Source organism: Condylostylus longicornis, unplaced genomic scaffold (genome assembly GCF_029603195.1).
Source record: "Condylostylus longicornis isolate FDR11 unplaced genomic scaffold, ASM2960319v2 ptg000030l, whole genome shotgun sequence".
In the NCBI taxonomy this organism is placed as follows: Eukaryota; Metazoa; Arthropoda; class Insecta; order Diptera; family Dolichopodidae; genus Condylostylus; species Condylostylus longicornis.
In genome coordinates, this window is record NW_026577999.1 from 2,281,356 (window position 1) to 2,304,486 (window position 23,131).

The 23,131-nt window shown below is 29.3% G+C and overlaps 1 protein-coding gene across 1 annotated transcript; it reads right to left on the reverse strand.

The window, feature by feature from the left end:
- Positions 1 to 1,145: 1,145 nt before the first annotated feature.
- On the reverse strand, positions 1,146 to 23,118 carry LOC129607815 (homeobox protein 5-like). The gene is made up of 6 exons (XM_055519000.1): positions 22,400 to 23,118; positions 15,409 to 18,357; positions 9,534 to 13,200; positions 2,311 to 2,405; positions 1,407 to 1,535; positions 1,146 to 1,314 (listed from the first exon to the last, which is right to left on the reverse strand). Exons 1-6 carry the CDS (start codon positions 22,706 to 22,708, stop codon positions 1,153 to 1,155), a joined length of 7,311 nt encoding a protein of 2,436 aa, XP_055374975.1. The 5' UTR covers positions 22,709 to 23,118; the 3' UTR covers positions 1,146 to 1,152.
- Positions 23,119 to 23,131: the final 13 nt, after the last annotated feature.

The following is a 23,131-nucleotide window of genomic DNA, read 5'->3' on the forward strand; positions in this document are numbered from 1 at the left end:
ATGAATGAATGATACCTAAAAGAAATTATAAATTACAGTGTAATAGAATATATTATCTAAATTTTATCTAATTTCACTTATTTATCTGTAATAATTGCTTTATATTTTTTTGAATTCCAATGGTTTTGATTTAAACATTTTTATTTATATCTCGTTATTAAACCTATAGTTCACTTACTTTATATTTAGTATGACTCTATAGTATTTTAAAAAATTAACAAACTTTTTCCAAATTTTATTTTTTTTATTTGCAAATATTTGCTTTTATTACAGATTTCATAATTTTATTTATAATAAGAATTTATATTAAGTTGGTAATTTAAAAAATTTTGAAAATATTCAAAGGATTTACAAATCAAAATACATATCGAAAACTCTGATATTTTGTTGGATCAAAACAAAAATTCAAAATAAGTAAATTAATTATTAAACTTATTTATAATATTAATTTGAATTAAAATTTAGCCTGATTTTTTAAAATAATGTAATATAATTAAATTTATCGCTAGTACATGCAAATAAAAGGCAAATATTAAAATAATTACTTATAAGTATTTGAAGTTTTTTTGAAAAATTTAATACATAATTAAATTTTTAGAAAAAATTATTACTTATAAGTATTTGAAATTAATTTTTGTAAAATATAATTTTAATATGTATTTATATACAATAGCTTCACATATACAGAAAATCATTAAAAAAAATTAGATATTTATAATTATTATTATATGTAGTTAGAATAAAAATATTTAAGTTAAGTTTAAATAAAACAAGTAAAACATATTAAAAATATTTTTGTTTTTTTAGTGGTTTTATAAATATTACAAAAAAGAGAAATAAAAAAATCATTTAAAATTCTTATTCAAATTTTTATGTTTAATATTCAATTATTTCTAGTCTATTATAACTTTTATATAATTCATTATCAATAGAGCTTTATGTAATTCTTTTTTACTTTAACATATACTATAAAATTTTTTAAAAAATCTTTTCAACTACAGTATATAATGATGTTTGAAGTTGAATGCTCTGTTATTTTTGAGAATCGCATACTCTTTTTTTCTGACTCTTTTTTTCTAAAAATGTAATAATAAACTTAATTTTAAATCTGTTAACATTTCATTGTTTATTATTTTTCAACTCACATTCTGATCATAATTTTTTTAAGTAAGCAACACATTTAACATCACTGCTCACTTGTCTTGAATTTAAAATACCTAGCTGTTTATTTTTCTGTCGGAATTTCTTAACATACGCTTCAATCAGATTTTTGATTTTATGAGGATTTATTTCTCCAGATTTACTGTGACAAATCTGAAATTTTTGTTTTTAAATGTGATTTTTATTAATCTGTACATTTTAAATTTTTCAAATATGACGAAAAAATAACAAACGTAATATAATACCTTTGGTACAGATCGTCTTAATATTTCTTTGTAATCCTCTTTATTAATATGCTTCCTATTATAATGCGGTTTTAGTACTAGTTTAACTTCATCAACCACACGTTCTTGTCTATTTAACTTCCTTAAGAACTACAGATTAAAGAAAAAAAAAACATATTATGAAAATTAATGAAATTAGTATCGATTGTATTTAATGAAATTAAAATAAAAATTAACATTTTATAAGAGCAAAAACTAGTAAACCAAACAACACAATTATATTTGATACCAGAACCATTTCTCATAAAGAGTTTGCTATTAACCAAATGTTATATTTAAGCTTCATCACTTTCAAATTTTTATTCAAACAAATTTTATTTATTTCATTAATATGCAAGTAGCTGAAATTTTTGTTTAAATATCTAAAACGAGCTATTAAATAACAATAAGTGGTGCCAATTTCGCAAAAATACATATACTATGATACATGGATATTTATTTTCTTCATTTTTTTGTTTCTTGTATTCATATGCTATAAAAATATACACTAATTTTTTAGAATTATACAAAGATTTTTAGAGCAGCTGTGGGAATTGAGCGGCAAATTTAAAACATCTTTGAACTGTCTTAATAAGTTTCAAGCACTATAAAAATGTAACTTGTAATTGGGCATTTCATTCGCCAATATCATATCTATGTCCAAATATTTTATCAATTACAAAAAAAAAACTAGAAAGTTACCCACTTTGTTCTAACAAAATTTTAAATAAATCTTTTCATAGCACGTACCCTTAACGTTTTTAAGACAACAATTTAAAATTGCGATATTTTAAGAATTTGAATTGAAAAAAGTAAATAGCCCTTTCTTTAATTATCTACGGTTTAATAAAATTTCACAATAAAAAAAAAAATAAAAATTTTTTACCTTATCTTTCACAATTAACTCAACAGCAGAACTTGGAAGATCATCATATATTTTGATGTTGTCCTCTTCATTTGGTTTTCCTGGTACCTTTGCAACTGAAATTTTTAAAAGTTTGTTATTTTAATATCATATTTATTTTTGCTTTTTAAAATATAAGTTAACAATTTTCTTTGAAGTTCCCAATTTTTGAATTTTAAATAGATTAAAAATTAAATTAACATTTTTATTAGTAGTACATAAACATATTCTAGTGGTACTCAGAAATTATTCGAGACTTTTATATGGTTATTAATACATAACATTCTAAAAAATTCAAAAGTAAAACAAAATCTCAACTGATTGATTCTAAAGAAAACCACAACCTAGTTTGACAAACAACTTCCACTAAATATAATTCAACTTAAAATGTTTTCTTTTTCTCAGGTTAATAGTGTTATAACGGAGTTGATTAATTTCTGTGATTGAAAATGTATTTATTTGACATGGAACTAATTTATTCAATACTGCTACATTCAAGAGGGTCATCCCACAAGTACTCGTAGTTTTAGTAGCAATAAAAATCCAAATTACAAGTTTGCAATAAATCTCAAAACTTACAGACGTTAGAAACAGCTCTCACGGCCCGTAATTTAAGAGTAAGATTTTGGATTGATAATGATTATTTACGATCAAAGTTAATTCAGAAAATTGTTCTCGGAGAAGTTTTGAGATTTCCGCCTTTAAAAAACAACTTTTTATGTAAAAATCATATAAAAAACGAGAAAAAATAGAGTTGACCTTGTCAACTCTGTGATACCCGTACGAATTTGTTATCCTATGCTCGAATAAATAAGCCATAACCGACTATGGAACAGACAATGACTTTAAGTTGCCGTATTACCATATTAATTTATGTAAAATTTCAGTACTGTGTTTTTCAAAATACTGTGTGCCAAATAACTTTTAAAGTTGTACGACAGCTACCAGAAAGAGCCAAGCAATTTCAACGACTTTTAACAAACACATTGGCCCTACAAATATATTCACTTGTGTGAAATTTCAATACCATAGCTTTTATAGTTTCTGAAATATAGCCAAATAACTTTTGAAGTTGTATGGCAGGTACCAGAGGGAGCCAAGTAATTTGAACGACTTTTATCAGACACATTAGCCCTACTAATATATTCGTTTGTGTGAAATTTTAATACCACAGCTTTTATAGTTTCTGAGATATAGCCAAATAAATTTTGAAGTTGTATGGCAGCTACCCGAACCGGGACCCCGATCATGTCGGGTTCTGGCTTTTTGAATAGGGTTCTGGCACTTACTACAATAAATCATTTATGAAAATTTGGTGAACTTAGCTCAATTGGTTTTTGAGTTGTCGTTGGGACGGACGGACGGACAGACAAAGCTAAATCAACTCAGAATTCGACGCTGATCAAAAACATACACTTGAGTCTATATCTAAGACCGTTATTTCTTAGCGTTACAAACGGTAAGGCAAATTTAGTATACCCTTCGAACATACGTTCGTACGGGTATAATGACATGTTATTTACAATAATACATAAATTAAGTTCTTTGTAAACAGCTTAAATTAAATGTTTACCAAAATGCAAATATCCGCCAATTTTAAATATAAGTATGAAGAAATTTTTCAAAATTACTTCAGTAAAAGTGGTACACTAGAAATTTTAATAACAAAGACTTCAAAACATTTTTCGAAAACATGAGATTGAATTTACGAAATTTGAATTCATTCTTTTTTCATTTAAGTTTATGAAATTCATTGAATTCATGAATTTATTAAATACGTTAATGAACATAAGTAACGAAAGGAGAATTTTTAATTTTTTGAAACCCTTTTAAAAACTCTTCTTTATCTTTAAAACCGAGAACTATACATAGATAATTTAAGTTCGTTATTTCGGTCAATTCTTTTTCCTTTCCAGAATCCTTTTCGAGAGCTGAAATTTTGGAATACCGATTTTTAAAGCAGTTTTCGTATAACAGGTTTTCAAAGCACTCTTCGAAAGTTAAGATATCGATTTAGAACTAAGGCGTCTACCAAATTAAAGATTTGACGCCAACTTGAATTATTTTAAAATTTTGGTACAAGCAGAATGCACTGACCTATAATAAAACTAAAAGTTTGGACTAGTATATAATTATATACACTATGGGATAGTAAATACTTCATTTCTGTTTTAACGTTCCGGACAAGAACTTATAGTAGATTCCAATTCGAATCTTAACAGTATACAACTAAGTTAAATTTGACGAGAACGGTTAACATCAGTACCACATCAGACCTTGCACAAATGAACAGATTGGTACAATAATTTCAACGCACCGTGAAACACTAACTAATCAGTATAAAACAGGTAGGTACAATGACCTGTCTGTCACTCATATTATTGATATCAGGGTATCTGTAGAAGATCTAAAATATTCGCAGCCGAATTTGTCAACTTAAATTTTCAGTTGATTCATGAAATGTTGTATATGAATCACACTTCATATTATATTGTTCAGAAAACGGAATATGTATAAAATGAATTATTTTCATCTAAGAAAGAAAAACATATATGTATACCAAGTACATAGGATTGCAAATGTCATCGAAAATGCGCTGGAAACCAAAAAAATTTGCTCAGCTGCTTTCTTGGATGTTAGCCAGGCATCTGGCAATTTGTGGCACAAAGGCCTTATCTGCAAACTACAGATTCTACCAAGTAGGATATGCGCAATATTAATATCTTACTTTTGCAACATTTAGAGTCAAGCAGAAAGATGAATATTCGGACCTGAAAGCTATTGAAGCAGGTGATTATACACTCGGAATATATCGCAGACAGCAGTATTTACTACAGCCACTTTCGCAGATGACAAGGCAATCCTAGCTCAGGGTAGCACGATGCAGCAAAGTTCGGCAAAAGCTCAAAAATTGCTAAACGAAGTTATGTTATGGATGCGAAAATAGAGAATATTGGTGAATGAAGGCAAATCAATGCACGTTAATTTTACAAACAAATCAATCAATAATATTATAATAGTACTCAACAGCCGACCCCAGCCGTATGCCAATAAGGTGAAATATTTAGGTACTTTGGACGCGAAATTCCGCTGGAAAGAGCACATCAAAAAGAAAAAAGAACTCTTGAACATTAAAGTTAAAAATCTAAATTGGCTACTAGGAAGCCATTCGGAAAAAAATGTTCACAACAAACTGATTTATAAACAAGCTATAAAACCACTTCGGGCTTACGGGATACAGCTCTGGGGTTGTGCGAAGCGAACAAATTGCCAATCTATACAATCCATCGAAAGCAAGATCTTATGCAACATGGTTATGGTTAAGGCTCCTTGGTACGCAGGGGAGAAAGAAACTCGCAAATACTCAGTGAAACACCAAATTAGAATCCAAAGTCACCAGAATAACGAAATGCGTGAAATAATAAGTAGCAGCGCCTAAAAAAAAAGAGGCCCACCGACCCAATCTAGGGATGTAAAAGAGTTACAATTAGTGAGTAGTTTTCCCCGCTCAACTTTTAAGCGAAAGAATAATTGCTCGTTAGGTTCAACCTGAATTTAGTTGCAATAACCAACAATTAATAAAAAAAAAAATTAGTATGTGCATATACTCGTATCATGAAAGCAATATTCAATTCAAAATATTTTTCCATCCTAATACGTTGTTCCACTGTGTAAAAATAAACAAAGCTGTATAATAACTTTTGCCTGTTCTCAGGTTTATTATACTCGTACGCGTTGCTATAATTAGAAGAACTCTTTTAATTCATTTTCATATAATCGATAAAGAATATTTAAAAGTAAAAACTCCGAGAGAACGATGAATAGCTTTTACAATATTTTCCAACTTTCATTAGTTACCAAACATTATAGGTTTCTAAGTATAAAAAAAATCCGTAAATTGTATATGGGCAAGTTAAAACAAAGTAGACTTTTTAAAAACGGTTTTAAATTGCAGGTTACTCAACTTTTAAGTGAAAGAATAATTGTTCCAAGCCAAATAAATGCAATTCAAATTAAATTCATCGAAGCACAAAACTGCCGCCGCACGAATATTACTAAAGTGCCACAACAGTTGGCTCGAAGTACATACATTAGGCAGCATTCTTGTCACAGGTTCATCCGTCGCATAATAACTTATATTAAAAAAATCTGTATATCTCAAATTCCTGGGTAATCCTTAAAACAAATTTTACAGAAGTAATTAAGAATAATCAAAATCCTAACGGCAAGTTGATTACCAAAAATTATATCAGTCACACTACTCGACGATCTATTCTTGCTGTTCGTTCTTGCGCGTTTATATATTTTTTGACCTTTCACGTATCATTAGTTGCAACTCTCAACCACACAATTTTTCGGTTTTATTTGCTTTTCAAATGGAATGAACTAAAACCCACTTCTCAAGGATTAATATGGAAAAATCATTGAATAAACAATTTAAAGTTTCGCCCTTTCATAAGATCTATCGGAAAAAGCACCCTCCAACGAGGTTAATCAACTTTTGCTTCACTGGAAGAGGAAGGCTACAACATATTCACTTACTTTGTGACGGCTGTCTCAGGAAGGTACCTCCATGCCCTAAATGGGTTGATCTAGAGAGCTCTAATATGAAATACCGAGGAAATTTTTTTAAAACTTAATGATAGAAGTTATTATTGTTCCCAAAAGCTAGGATCTTGGAATCTTGGAGCTGATTTTGGGCTTTAAACGAATGAAGAAGGTTAGTATTACACTTTAATCTTATAAAACCCATTAGCAGAAGGGGATCCTTGGGCGGTGCATGATTCTTTGGCTTTACACCGCAATGTTAAGACGAATGCTCAAATGACGCGTTTTGGTATATGCTGAATACAACAATTTTGAACTTATCCTAAGGAAGGTAGTGATGCGCATGAAAACTCCTTCCGTTTGCGTTCAACTCCCACACAAGACCTGAAGATGATATTTCAGCTTCTTCCAATCAATATTCTGGGAAAGTAGGATCGGTCGTGTGTTTGAGGACGGCATTACAACAACTCGGTGGCCCCATCGGATACACGACCAGGCTTATATATGGTGCGCAATGTTCCCCCCATGCTCACTTACAAAAGACTTTGTTCCAATCAAGATAAACATGGGAAGATGATGAAAACACGTGGGGAGGAACCTCCCCACTTTTACACTGATGAATCCTAACTGAATAATAAGGTTGAAGCAGGAATCTATTTCAAACAACTTGATATGGATATCTTTTCCTTTTCCAGACAGTGCCTTTCAGGCGGGAGTGAACGTAGTTTTTCACTCACTGGTGGGAATTGTTATATTCTGTAAGTGTAAGAGTAAGTTACGGTAAAATATTTTTAACGCGTCAGCAGCAAAGAGCGTCAGCTTTGTAAGAAATTTTTCCATGACATTTCGGACTGTACGTAATTGACATTACTTGGGTAAGAGTGCAATTAAAAGGAAGCTACAGATCGGACAAGCTCACAACGGTACTACTCTTTAAGTCCTACCTGAGAAGGACTTGGAAATGCATCTCTTCACATGTAAATTGCCGCCAATGACTGATTGATTCATAGATTTGAATGAAAATCAGATAACGATTGGCGATTTTTATGTGTTTTTTTCTTGATATTTACAAATACAACGCCCAAAAATCAATTTTGGTATGAATCCACAAATTGTCCACCTCATAAAAAACTCTTAATTAAAAGATCATATTTAGTTCGACATTTTAGTTCAGTTTACTCTTTAATAACCCTCCGATAATAGTATAGTAACAAAAACTCGCGTCTCGAAATTTCTTATAACTTTAAATAGTAAACCATTTTTAAATACAACATAATTCTTGAATTTATATCATAATTTAAATTTGTCAAAACCATGACATAACCTCAACCAATTTTTGTATCATCAACAATCCTGTCTGAGCTGTTGTTCTTTGTAGAACTAAAAGCGTCGTTTGTTGAAGCAATAAAGACTACTAATAACTTGTTAAACACCAGAAGTGACAATACACACATCGAACTGTGTTAAGAACAAAGAAAGAAATACTCGAAATATCTTATATATATGAAGCTTATATTATATAAAAATCTTTAAATGTCTTATTGTTGTCTTATAACAAAATTTTTAAATTAATGGCCTTAATTTAAAATAAATGACTTTAAGAAATGATCTTAAGAAAAAATTCTCTTGGAATCCTTGATAAAAATACACTTCTTTAATCAAATTGTAGAAAAAAGTGTGTTGTAAAAAAACCCTTTTCGAATAATATTTGCAAACTACAAAATGTGTAACTCTTTTCTCTTAGTTCTTTATAATCGACCGAATTGCATACAATAAGGGAGGTTATGTGATGGCAACAAATTTTGCATATCGAGGTTTCGGGGAGAACCCACCTCTTCATGATAGGAAAATGTAAATAAACTTGTTTTAGCAACCTGTCGGTCTGTCTGCACACGCGACTATGTCAACTTTTACTAATTTAGACAATAAACATTGCGGTTGGTTATATGCTGACCACATTAGATTTTTTTTTTTTTCATATTTCTCCACGATCTACGTTCTGTGATAACGCGTAGAAAAAATTAAGGAAAATGTATCTATTGAAACTGAGTTAGAAGAGACATTTATGCAAATGTAGGCTATGTAAAGTTGTTGAATTTATTTTTACATAAAATTTTATAAATACGACCAATTTGAGATGTATTCAACTTTTATATACTCATATATTTTTATAGAAATCATAAATCTGACTCTAGGTTTCCAAATTGCAAATTGAATAATGTTTGAACGAAAGAAACATTATTTGAAACAAAAAGTTCTTGTTCATTCTTGAAATTAAAAAATTGTTTCCAGTTGTCGAACAAGAAAAAAAAAAGTTTACACCACAATTAACACGACGAATTAGAAGAACTAATTTCAACTGTATTTTAAAAAAATTTTAAAGTAATTTCAAAAAATGCAAAAATTTTACCTGGTTGTTATGGTTGTATAATATTAAAGATCCTGTTGTAAATTTTTAATGACATAACATTGCACTTTTAATTATTGCACTATTAATTATTGGTTTTCAAATGATAATGGAAATTTAAAAACAAATAAAAAATCTAGTATTCGAAGACAAATAAAATAAACTATAACTAAACAACTTGAAAAACAATTCACCTCTTATTACATTAACCTGAAAAGTGTAAAATTATTTTTATGCATTTGAAACCCACCTTTAACTGAAGTCTTTTTAACGTTATGATATCGCTGTTTCTTTGTGTTGGAAGGTTTATAACTTGGTTTATAACCTGGTAATCTTGAATAACCAGCACCACTGACTGGAATCGGAGAAGTACTACCGAACAAATTATCAAAAACATCACCAGTACCTGCACCACCACTGCCAGACATAACTTTTTGTGCCGCTTTAGTCTTAGTGTTTCTACTTTGACGAAGAGGAGGTTCTGGAGGTGGTTCAAACAAGTCATCGAAATCAGCCGACCCAGGTGAATACGGACTTTCAATTTCATTTAATAAGTTAGCAACAATTGTATTTGCAACATTATTTTCATCATTTAGGCGTTGTTTTGTGGATTTTGAAATTTGTGATGTTTTATTCTGTTGTTGCTGTGAAATACCAACTGGATTAGTTTGAGTTGGACTCGAAATAAATGGTATACTGGTATTTGTTATTTTTACTGGGTTAATAACAATATTTGATAATACTGAAACACTTATTGTTTTAGCTGGCATTTCATCAGTTAGATTGTCATTATCAAGTTTCTGCTGTGTTTGAACCAGCTCTTGCGATTGTTGTGGAACTCCACTATTACTCATTAAAGACATAACCAAATCAGATGGATTGTCCCTAATATTATCATCGTCTACTGTTTCATTATTAATATTCATATTTTTATCTGCCATTGTGGTGTGTATGTGATGATCCACAGAATCTTGCCTTAATGGCGACGATGTTTCCGAAGGAGACTTTGTAGGATCAAATGGATCATAAACATCAGGGGATCGAGGGCCAGAATCTGGCGGCGTATTCGGACCAATTTTATTCATATTTTGTTGCTGTTCTTGTTGTTGTTCTAATTCGATTTGCTTGTTTATTTGTTGACTTAACTCGTCTAGGTTGTTTTCTGATAATTGAGCTAATTGATCTTGTTGATCTTGTTCAATATCCATATGTTCTTCATGAAGAGGATTTCTATTTCTAAGTTGTTTTTTGCCAGCTAAAGAAAACTTAATCAATGGTGGTTCGGGTGGTGTTTTAGGGCCCCCAATTTGTTCATATGAATCATTAATCATATCATGCAAGTTACCACTTGAATTTAGGCCGATATCAACCGATCGAGTAGGTGAAACATGAACAATTTCATCATTACGACGTCTATGGTATATTTCTATTTCAGCATCTGAAGACATACCATTCATAACATCATTTCTATCATTTTCGTGTTGGCCTGTTGTTAAAGAATTTATTTGCCTACGGGGATCTACCCGCTGAGTTTCATTATCGCTATCAGTTAGTACAATTACATCTTTAGGAGATTGAATAACTTGGAATGGTGATCGGTCTAAATCAATTATAACTACTGGTTTAGCATCAATTTTTCTCCGCTTCTTCTGCCGCTCGTTTTGTTTTACACCTTTATCTTTTTTCTTTTTTCTTCCGGTTCCATCTCTCATAGGAGAACCAATACGTCTTGCTGATGATACTATTTCTTCCCTCGTAGGTGGTAAAGTAACCACTGTTGTTTGTTGAGGTTGTTGCTGTGTCCCATCTTTATTAAAGCTTACGCTTACTAAAATGTTATCACCGGAAGCAAATACTTCCTTTGATGGTGCAACTGGACTATCTTTCCGTTTCCGCTTGTCCTTTTTATTTTGCAATTTCAATTTTTCAGCTTTTTTCTTTTTGTCTCGTTTCTTCTTAGAATTTTTATTTTTTATCATTACTGTCAAACCTCCATGATTTGGAGAAAGGGGTGGTGGCGTCCAAGATTGATCATTTCCGTTTTCAATAACATCTTCATGTTGGTGAGGAACTACATAATCTGGGCTTGGTGACCATCTTTCTGAAATAATTTGATTACGTTGACGTTTTCTGCCACGTGGACCCTGAATTGAAAATTCTGGAGTAAATTCTCTTATATCTTGTGGCGGAGGAGACTCAATTTCTTCATTTTGTTCTGCATTGCGTTTACGTTTTCTCTTATTTTTACGCTTTCTTTTGTTCAGCTTTCTGTATTCGGGAGAGACACTCTGTATTTGAGGCGTATAATGTTTTGGTAACGGCGAGTAAGACATTGATTTACGGCGATTTGGCCTTCTAGGAGGAGAAATTTCGAAGTTATTCATAGGACGCCGTCCACGAGGTGCACTATTTGAACGAGAGCACATTCTCAGTGGTGTACGTGATCGTCTGCGAATAGGTCTTACTCGCGGTGATCTTGAGTTTCGACGGCGCCTTGGAGGTGGTGGCGAAGGTCGTGGTGGACTTAAAGATAATGATATACTTGAGAGTCTACGACCTCTTCTAGGAGATTTTGGTCTAGAGTTTGATCGCGATCTTGACGTGGATCTGGTTTTTGATGGAGATGTTGTTCTTGATCTAGATTTTGAAACTGTTCTTGATCCTGATTTTGAAATTGATCTAGATATTGATTTTGACTGTGATCTTGTTCTGACTGAACGGGATCTGGATCGATTCCGTCGAAAACTTCTGGATCGACTACGATTTGCACTTCTTGGCCTTCTAGAAGTATCTCTTCCAAATCTATCTTTAACAGGTCGACTTTGCGTCCCAATAATGTCCCGAACATTATATCTTTCGATTTCTTTACGCTTCAAACGATTTCGCCTTATTGGTGACATATTGCGACGATTTCTATTTTCATTGAATTTCCGGTTTTCTTTTCCTCTAGATCTACTTCGAGAGTTATTTCTAGACCTTGACCGAGTTTTCCTTTTATTCTTATTTAGAATTTCGCCACGATAATTTCTATCTCTTTGATTTTTTAACTTTTTGAAAGACTCATTGCGTTTAATTTGTTTCACATTTGATCTTTTATTCGAATTAATTTTCTTTTTTCCTATACCAACATGTTGGTCATTACCCAATTCTTCTTCATCAGATATAATTAATTCAGTATCTATTTCAGGTTTGTCTGTCTTATTTTTATTCTTACTCACTTCAACATTTTCAGGTGTATGATTTTCATTTTCTGTTTCAGATTGTTTCGGTGTAAATTGCTTTTCATTGTCGTTTTGATTTTCAACAGATTCATTTAAAATTTCATCCTCATTTTTTTCATCTAAACAGGGTGTATATGAACGATCAATTTCTTCATCATTTTGCTCATTAATATTTTTAAAATCATCATTTTCGTCCTCTAATTGCGTATCATTTTGATCAGAATCTTTACTTTTTCCTTTATCATTTTTCTCCGTCTCAGGATTTTTAGTAATATTTAATTCTTCCCAATCGCTGTCGTATAAATCAAGAACGTTTTTCTTTTTTGATGGACTGTTGACACTTGTGGCGCCAGATTCATTGTTAGCTTGATCTGTTTCTACGCTTTCATTATTTGATAAACAAGTCGCATTTTGATTTTCATTCTCTTTAGATTCTTTGTCACTTTTATCTTCGTCTTCATTGGTATTTTCCTCAACATTTTCTTCTACATTATTTTCTTCATTATTTGTTTCATCAAAAATTTCTTCGTCTTCACCAGTTGGATCATCTGGTTCATATATTGCTGATTCATTCTGTTTTGAAATATTCACTTGATCATCTGATTGTTTTTTTGACGCAGAATCAATAGAATCTGGTATATCATCATCGTCACCCAGTTGCACTAGATCTTCAGTTTCGTGGGGTATATCATCGACCTAAAGAGTTTTGTTTTTGTTTTTTTTTTTTTGTGATATGTCCAAAAATAAAAAAGAAAATGTAATATTATGGTTAGTAACCATTAGTTTTGACAAAATTTTGTTTTCTTTCTTTATGCTTTTTAATTCTAAGAAAATATTAACTATTCCACCTACAATAATTTTAAGAAAACTATAGATGTCTCTTTAAAATTTACACGATTTTGAAATCTCAATCAATATCTAAATTAAAGTCGAAATCATGTTAAAATTATTACATTTTTCCGAATTCAAATTATATGAGCGCAGTGTTAAAACATTTTTAGCATTCTAAAAAATCTAATTTAATGATCAATTAAGTTGTCACTAAATAAAACCTTTTTGTCTGGTAGAACAAAAACTTGCTAAAAAAAATAATAAATCGCCTTCCGAAAAAAGAAGATAAAGTATTATAAAAAAAAAAACATTATTTTGTTAATCCGATTTAATTGCACATTTGATTATGATTTATTTGTGCAAAATTTATATAAATTTACTTTTCTAAAAATTTCTCTTTTTGTCTAAAATGATTATATAAAATTAATATTGCTTCGTTTTATTTTAATTGAAAACTGCTTTTAATATTGCTGTTTTAATTTATAATATTTTTTCTTTATAAAATATTTTTGATAAATATTTGAATCTGAAACCCAAAAGGAGGAACTATATGTATAGACTGTGTTATAGTCATATGCATTATAATTTTAATATTAAAGTTACAAAAAAAATTAAAATGAAAAAACCTATGCATGTATTTACAAAAAAACTACTTATTTAATTTTTTAAACTTTTATTTAGTTTGTAATTGCTTGTTGCATACGTACACAGACAGTCTTTTATCAGTCGTTTTGAACTTAAATCAAGTGACTGGGTTTTATGTCATTTCAAAATTATTACAATTCATTTCAAAATGTACTCCAGTAATATTTAGCGGGCTTTCTAAAAAAATTGTTCGAACCGATTTTCATAACCAATACGGCGGATTATTGGTATATTGAACATAATAAATGTTAGTTGTCATTTATTGGTACAATATTTTTTGCTTTATTATGGAATCATACACATTTAATATCAAATTACATTAGAATATAAAGCAAAGCAGGAATCGTTAGTTACTTTCATTTGCTCTGTCTTCTAACTAATTTCATATTAGATTTTTGCCAAAATTACCAAAAATTTGTAAATTAAATGGACATAACAGCAATATAAAATTATTTCAAGGTGTTCAAAAATTCAATGTTCAGTTAACAGCAGTTGCAAATTTCCAGGATGATGGTTTTAACATCTCTAGAAACTATTTTAGCTATTATAAACTATTAATTTTATTTGTATACATACATACATGTAAATTAGACTTCAATTCTAAAACTGTGTTGTAAATGAATCAAATTACACATTCATACATTTTAAGCCAAAAGTAGTTAAATTAAGGAAATCATTTCAAATTACAATTCGATAATATGATCGGAATTTTAAACAGACGGATTAAATAGTTTTAAATTACTTCAAAAAAAAAAAATTATTTATTTTTAATAATAAAAAAAATAAATATTTTTAAGATTTGATACGACATGTATATGTACATATTAACACTAATAAATAAAGCATTTTTGCTAATGATTTGTTAAAAATTTATAGAAAAATAAAATATTTGACGAATAAATTTAATTCGGATTAACAAAATTTCACAATATTAAAAAAAACGCACCATTTAATAATTAATAATTTCATAATAACGATGTTAACATTGTTTCTAGTTCACTAATAAATTTTATCTTTCTTGTTTAGTCTTGTTTTATAAAACAAAATAGAAAAAATTTATAACCTCTTGCTTTTGAAAAGAACTGACTGAAAGTTATGTAATTTGTATTAACTTTTTTAATATTGTCCTTCTTAATATTAATTTTTTAATACATAAAACCGATTAAAATTTTGAAAAGTACAACACATATTTATATATCATCGATTTAGTCTACCTATAAATAAACTGGAAAATTTTTCTATAAATTTATATTAAAATTTTTTAAATATTAACTGTGCAAAATAAAATTACAAATAGAAAACCTAAAGTTGTATATTTTTATATTGAAATATGGCAAGGGACTTCAAAGAAAATTGTTATTTCTAAATTGGCTTTAAAAGTAATTTATGTATATATTTATATAGAATTAAATAAGAACCCATTCCTACCTGTTCCGCATTTTTCATATTCTCGCTATTCTTTTGATTTGCAACTTGAAAGGATTCAGCTGAATAAATTGAAAAGTTTGGACAATGATCATCTTTATCATCATCATCATTATCACTATCATCACCGCCATAATCACCAGCAAGTCGATGTAAACTTTGGCTCCAGTTACCATTTGAGGAATTCAATCGTGATCCCTCAGAACTGGAATTTGGAAGTTGTGGGCCAATCATAGGTGATGGCAACTGTGGTCCAATTATAGTAGGGGTTGTAATTTCTGCATTATTTAAAGTAGATGGCAATTGAGGACCTATAACTGGTGGTGGCACTTTCGGTCCTATTATTTGTGGTGTAACTACAACTGGCGGTGGAGGAACTTGCGTATTGAGCATTCCTGGGTTAATTTGTGGTTCACCAAACATTCCTGGGGGCGGTATTCCTGTTGATATCGAAGGAGGAAGTAAGGTAGTCATAGAAGAGCCCGGTATAATTGGAGGTGGTAACAATAAATGCGGTGGAAGAGGGGGTGGTGGAGCTGGGGGTGGTGGACAACTTATTCCAACATATACTGAAGTAGAAGCTGAACTAACTTCATTAGACATACTGTTGTTATTTGGAACCGGTGGTGGTGGAGGCGGAGGTGCCACAAGCGCGGCTCTCAAATCATCAATGGTTGATGGTTGTTTAACTGCTTGTGTACCTACAGTTCCAAAGTTTTCATCATTATCATTTTCTACAAAACTTTCATCTCGGTTCCTCTCCACATTTTGATTAGAGATCGAAGAATCATTCACATTTTCACTGATGTAGTTATCATTTTCATAATTTTGTGCACGATTTTGTCCAAATACTCCGCTATTATCGAACACATTTGAGCTGTTTAAGTTAATGTTCAAATTATTATTTCTGCTATTGTTAGAGTTATTATTTCTATTATTGCTGTTATTATTATTTCGATTTTGCTGATTTCTTCGATTATTAAATCGATTATTCTGATTAAATGGTTGAAAATTTGAAGTTTGACTAAAATTTGACCCTCCAAAACTATCTCTTCTATTATTAAAACTGTTGTTGTTGGAAAAGTTTCCGTTGGAGCTCGAAAAGTTAGACATACCTCCAGTAGAATGACGATATCCAGAGGAATTAGAACTGCTTCCAGAATTTCGATAATTGGCTTGGTTGTTAAACCGGTTATTGAAATTCCCACCACCTGCATTTTGACCTCCTCCTCTATTGTACATGGGAGCTTGTGTTATTTCGCCAGGTGGAGCTACCTGATTCTCATTGATATTATTATTACCATTATTATTATTATTATTTTTATTATTATTATTGTTATCATAATTGGTTTCCCTGTTAACAGTATTCCAACAGCTTTCTATGCTGTTACTATTTCTAGGTGTAATATCATTTAATGTGTTTGAACTTTTGGCTTCTGTTCTTTTTCGTAGATGTGACGAGCTATGTATATCTGGTTTTAAATTTGCCAAAGTTTTATCGTTAAATTGAAATTTTCCATCCGAACCGACTTTTAAATTATTAATATGATTTGATTTTGTTGCATTATGAAATCGATCCTGCATATCCAATATATTTGAAAGTAAGTCAACTGGACCTGTAGCAAGACCAGCTTCAACATTTTCAATAACATTCTTGCGTCTTCTAAGTAGTGAATCCCCAAACATATGTCTTCGAACTGCTGTCTGTATTGCAGTATCTCCGTCATTATAATCAAATTGAATGTCTGCATTTTCCCCATCGGAATCAGAAAAGTATTCCAACGCATTTGAATTACCAAATAATGAGAAATTTTGCCCTTGATCAATTGGTCTCTCTTCTCTAGTAAGTGGTACTACACCAAATTGCTCCGCCATACGCCTACTAGAATATTCAGCTCTACTAAGCCTTGATTCTTTGATCTTACGTTGTTTACGTTTCCTAGCCCTACGTTTTCTGAGATGTCTTTTTGTAGTTTTAATAGCGAATTTTTCATCGAAATTATCAATATCATATTCAACAACATATGTTCTCTTTCTTCGTTTTCTACGTGATCTTTTCTTCCTATTTTTAGTTCTCGACACAGTTGTGGTTCGCTGAGTAGTTGTTGTAGTAGTAGTGGTAGTTGTAGTTATTTGATCGTTTTCTAATTGCATCCGTAGTTCCTCTCCAACCGATCGGTCTCTTGGCTCTCTTAGTGTATTACTAGAACTTCCAGGCCGTCGTCTAGACAATATACTAGCTCTAATTCGTTCACTTTGTCTTGTTCTTATTATTCTTGGCTGTCTATACTCTGATATTCTAACCCTAGTTTCGGGTATTCCCAAAGTTCGTAAATCTTCGTATAGTGCATCTAACTCATCTAGAGCTAAATCATTATCATCTTCTGTGTCAAAACAGTTGTCACAATACCAAGAACCCTCAGGCACAGAATCCAGTGGTGGATCCAAACAAAATGTATGATACCCCAAATTGCAGCCATCACATAATAATAAAATATCTTCATTCGAAGATCTACTGCATACCTCACAGTATGTAAGCTCTTCATTTTCCAAATTTTCTTCCTCCTCCGTTTTATCAGTAACAACTGATTTTATTTTAATTTCTCTTATAACTTCAGTACTTTCATAATTTTTACGCACTAAAATAGCAGAAAAATCCTTCCGATCAATTGGACATGTTTGCACATTTTTGGACCATTCCTCAATACATGGTGCACAAAAGTTATGTTCACAAACAGATGGTACACCAATTTCCTGTTCTCGAAAAGATATTAAACAGATTGGACACTTTTCCAAGGAATCACTATTGTCAGAACTGAAACCTTCTTCATCTTGTTTCAAAACATTACTGTTACTAGCCGAAGTTGAAGGCGCTAATTCATCTTTGTCTTCTTCGGGTATTACCGATTTTTTAAAGTTGCGACCGCGTACCGTAACTTTTTTTCGCGTTATCTGAAAATAGAAAAAAACATAATTAGTAATTGTCAGTTCATTATATTGTTTTACTTAATTTAAATAATATATTTTTCCATACTACTACTATTAATAATCTTATCCTCTTTCAAATGTTTTTAAAAAACATAAAAAAGAAAATTTTTAAATAGCCTGTTAAATAATGTTAGAGCCTAATAAATACGTAAGATTATTACACTTAATAAAAACATAACATGTTTGTTTTAAATTACATAATTGTTCAAAATCATTTCAGAAATAAATATAACGCAGAATGAATCACAAGTGACAAAGATTATTTTGCAAAAGCAACATATACACAACCTCCTCGATTTCATTTGCCTACTTCAATAGAATTTTACTTATGTTCAAATTTCATGTAGATTAAAGAAATCAGGTGAAATTGAAACGATATAAATTTGTTCAGAAAGTACTTTTTGAACAAAAAACTAAAAATTTAAATTTCGCAATTTTCAGCTAGCTTAGCCTACATTTAAATATATATTTTGTAGAATATTTAAGCTTAGATTAAGTATTTTAAGAATCAATTAAAATTAAGCATTTTAGTAATATTAATAACTGCTTCTTCAGAGATATACAGAGACCAAATCAACATATAATAACGGTCGGACATTCGAAAAGTTTCAAAAGTCATAAAATTGGAATTTGCTTAAAATGTACTTATTTTTTTGTAACAATAAGTTATTCAAAATTATTTCTCAAATAAAATTTGCTTGAAAAAAAAAACTAAAAAAACATTATGAGGTTTTTAAACCACTATTTTTGCTTAAAATTTTTTTTTTATTTTTTACCTGGAAAAAGAGATTTTCTTTTTAAAACTGCATATTTTTTATGCATTAAAGGAGGAACAATTTAAAAAAGATCACTGAACTTTGAATCAAAGGCGGATCGTATCCAAGAAATTTGCAAATTACAGCACAAAAGTACAGTTTTCCCAATATGTTTGAATTATACAAACATACAAAAAAAATTTTAAATCGAGAAAAATTTTGTATTAAAACTCATAAAGCAAACAATAAGATTAATGATAACATTGATATCGAAAAATTCACTCACTCAATCTGACTAAAGAATGTGAGCCGGTCTGCTCACTCCAAAAAAAAGAACATTGAAAACTGAATTATCTGCACATAATTACAACTAGGGTGAATAAAATTTTTAAAAACCTATTATAATTCTATTATGTCAGTTCGATTAATATAAGTAGTTCAAACCGTTAATATTGAAAAAATTAGTTCAAAATTTTTTACTACACATTCTATTGAATAAAATTTGATTAAATTTATTCAACCCTCAAAAATAGTAAGTTTTATTTGCTTGTAGGACACATATTGTTAAAGTGTAATGAAACCTTAATTGTCACCATATATCTTTAACATTTATATAAACTGAAAATTTCACTTACATTTAAATTTTGGCTAATATTTTATTAACTATTTATAATTTGTTTAATTATTCAACTATAATAATAAAATAAATCATAATATAATCATAACATAAATCATAAAATAAATTATATTAATATTATAATATTATTAAAGTTAAATTATATCAATATTATCCATATGAATTTCATATTTAATTGCATTATTTTCCTTTCTCAATATCATTCCTTTTTATAAGAATGATTTTAAGGTGGTAAAATATTCAAAATCTGACTATATAATTTAATTTCTATTGCAAATTAAATTTTAAAATACACATCAGAAATATTTACTTAATATCACTAAAAATTAAAAAAAATAAACTATCTATTCAACGTACATACATGTGCATTAAATATAGATATAGAAACTTTTTATATATAGTACATTCAATAACTGGCACATTATTACACCCGGCTTAAATAAGTTTTCCTTTTTATTATAAATAATAACAAGCATAAGTGTTTAGTTTGATTATATACTTTGCATTTCCACTTATTATACTTAGGTAAGGCACAATCAATTTCACTGTTTGCTAATCAATGTAAAAAAAATTTACAATCAATGTAATAATAATCAAGGTAATCCCACTGACGGGTAGAATATGGATAAAATTTAAAGCATATTTTTCAATAACGAAAAAAAAACAATAAAATACCATCTAAAATATAGTTATGTATTTAACAAATTAAAATAACTTGAAAATGCATTAATTGAACATTAACCTAATTTTGCTTCGTTAACTTTCATAGAAATTATAAACATTCCGGTTTATTAAAAGGGATTATATTTATTTTCCCGATCAACTGCATTTTAAGCCAACACAATTATTCTACAATTATTGTAGCCAAAATCCTTGCATTCAATTCATATTCACTATGAAGTTCAAAAATTTCAAAATGTAATTAGAATTTTTGTTTTTTTTATGGAATACATACATACATATATTTAAAAAAAAAATAGTTTCAAGTTTACGAGTTGTCTTATATTAAACACTTCTTAAGCTTTTCTTTGAAGTTTCTATTATGTGCTATAATATTTTACAATTTTAATAACACTTTTCAATATTGAATTTGTAGGTGTAAATTATATTTCTCAATACGCAAAAACGGCCAATAAGCTGAGGTGGCAAAAATTGATCGTTCAGCACAACCGCCTTGAAAGAACTTAGAAGCATTATAGACAGACAGAAAAGTAAGAAGAGGTGAGAGTATCTTTGAGACGACATAAAAAGTATGCCCGAGAAAAGATTGAGCGGAAACGGCGGCTCTATTAGCTTTGAGCACAAAGGACATCATTATTGCAGTCGCAACTTTTTTGGATGAGAAACTATTCTTACATCATTCGGACCTTTGTCGATTTTGGAAATCTGGACGTTTGGACGGAATTTCTGTTTGAACGTCTTGAAGGCCTGTAGGAGGCGTTTGTAAAGATCCAATTGGCATTTTTGAGGGATGTTGAATAGTTCACTTGAGGCGGCACCCTCTCTCTTTAACCTTTTACTACATACTACTACAACTGATATCAACAAAATTGATTAAACTCAAAGAAAAACATTGACTAACTTCAGCTTAAACTTAAATAAAAAGCAAACTGAAATGAAATTAATAATGTACAAAACTAACTTAAATGAATTTTGTGTATTTTATAAAAAATAAATTTATATAGGTACTTAACAAAAGAATTATCAAAATTTAATTTATTTTGTTTTCAAAAATTGCTAGTGATTTTTCACATACATATATAGTTTAATTGATTAAAAAACGAGTTATCACGAGTCCTAATATAAAAAATTCATATAAGTATAATTTTATTATCAAGTATTTTGTTTGTATGTACAACATATAGTTTGGGTATTTAGTAGGTATAGGTTAAATGTAACTACAATAGAAAATGTAACTGTTAGTGTTGATTATTTTTAAATATGTAGAAACTAAAGAATTTAAGGCGGAATATTAAGTTAAATATGAAATCAAAATTCTTTTTAATTTTTAGATTTTTTTTTTTTGCAAATTACAAACAAGTTTTGCACCAATAAGTATAATGAATTTTAATAATATACAAGAAACCATTACACTTGTAATTAAATATAAACCAATTTTTATAGTTTTTTTCAGATAATTCTGAAATATTAAATTTATCTCTCCCCTTATTTTTAAATAAAATTTTGCGTTTTCAATACTACACGATTATTTTTTCACATAATATTTCAAAATTACAGGAGAGACGCATTTAAAATAACTTAATTTAAAAACTAGATACAGCTTTATCCTTAATATTTAATTGCAGTTATAGCATATTGTTTTTTTAAACTAATTTTACATATTTGTGGACCTATTTAATTATTGCTCTCATTATTTTACTTATTTTATGGAATTGTTTTACATAATATATAAAATTAAAAAATTTACTTGGTATCGGTACATGTTATGTGTATGGAAATAATTTTTTTTTTTTAGAGAAACATAAATAAATTAATATATACCTACATAATTATTACTAAAATTAATATACTTAAATTTAACGAACTCAATATCTTATCAATAATTCAAATAAAAAATATAGAGATTTGTAATGAAATTAAAATTTTTGTTTACCTCCGAATCATTTGAAGAATCGCTATCTGATGACGAATCTAAAATTTTTTTATTAACACGTTTGAATCTTGCACTGGTTGATGGTCTAAATTCTTCGCCATCACTTACATCTTCACCAGTAAAATTTTCGCTTTCATCAGAATCGTCATAGTGAATGCTCATAACAATTCTGCGTTTTCGGGAGCTATTTCCAGATGTGGATGGTCCCATGTTATTTAATCTGCTAGAAGAGCTTAGCCTCGTATTAGGTTTTTGTCGTTTATTTGATTGTGAAGTTTTATAGTCGTCATCGCTGTCACCGGCGTCCATTTTTAAAATTCACAATTAATTACAAATTTAATGTTTCAAGTTTTTTATTTGTATATATATACATATGTGCATACAGATATATGTTCTCACTATTATATAAGAATACTTTAAATTTTTATTTTTATTTTATGATATAAAAGTCCAGTTTATATTAGGTTTTGCTATACACTATTTTATGTTCATTATGAAAATGTTCAACTTCAAAATTATGTATTCCCAAAAAAACTAGTTCAGTTAAAGTGGGGCCAATTTGCTCTTCAGTTTTCTACTTACTACTATAAACAATATTATGTATTTTTAAAGTTCAATAAAAATTCAAAAAGTTTTTAAACACAAATTGCACTGTTTTGTAATTTAAGCATTTTTTCAATAATTTTAAATGTAATTTTTGATATATGAGGAAAATTTCAACCATATTGTTCT

Coding starts and splice junctions, on each gene's coding strand:
- LOC129607815 (XM_055519000.1), bottom strand. CDS start 22,708: ATGGACGCCGGTGACAGCGATGACGACTATAAAACTTCACAATCAAAT. Junction 13,201..15,408: donor ATATGAAAAATGCGGAACAG/GTAGGAATGGGT, acceptor AAAACTCTTTAG/GTCGATGATATACCCCACGA. Junction 1,536..2,310: donor AGTTAATTGTGAAAGATAAG/GTAAAAAATTTT, acceptor TTTAATCTGTAG/TTCTTAAGGAAGTTAAATAG.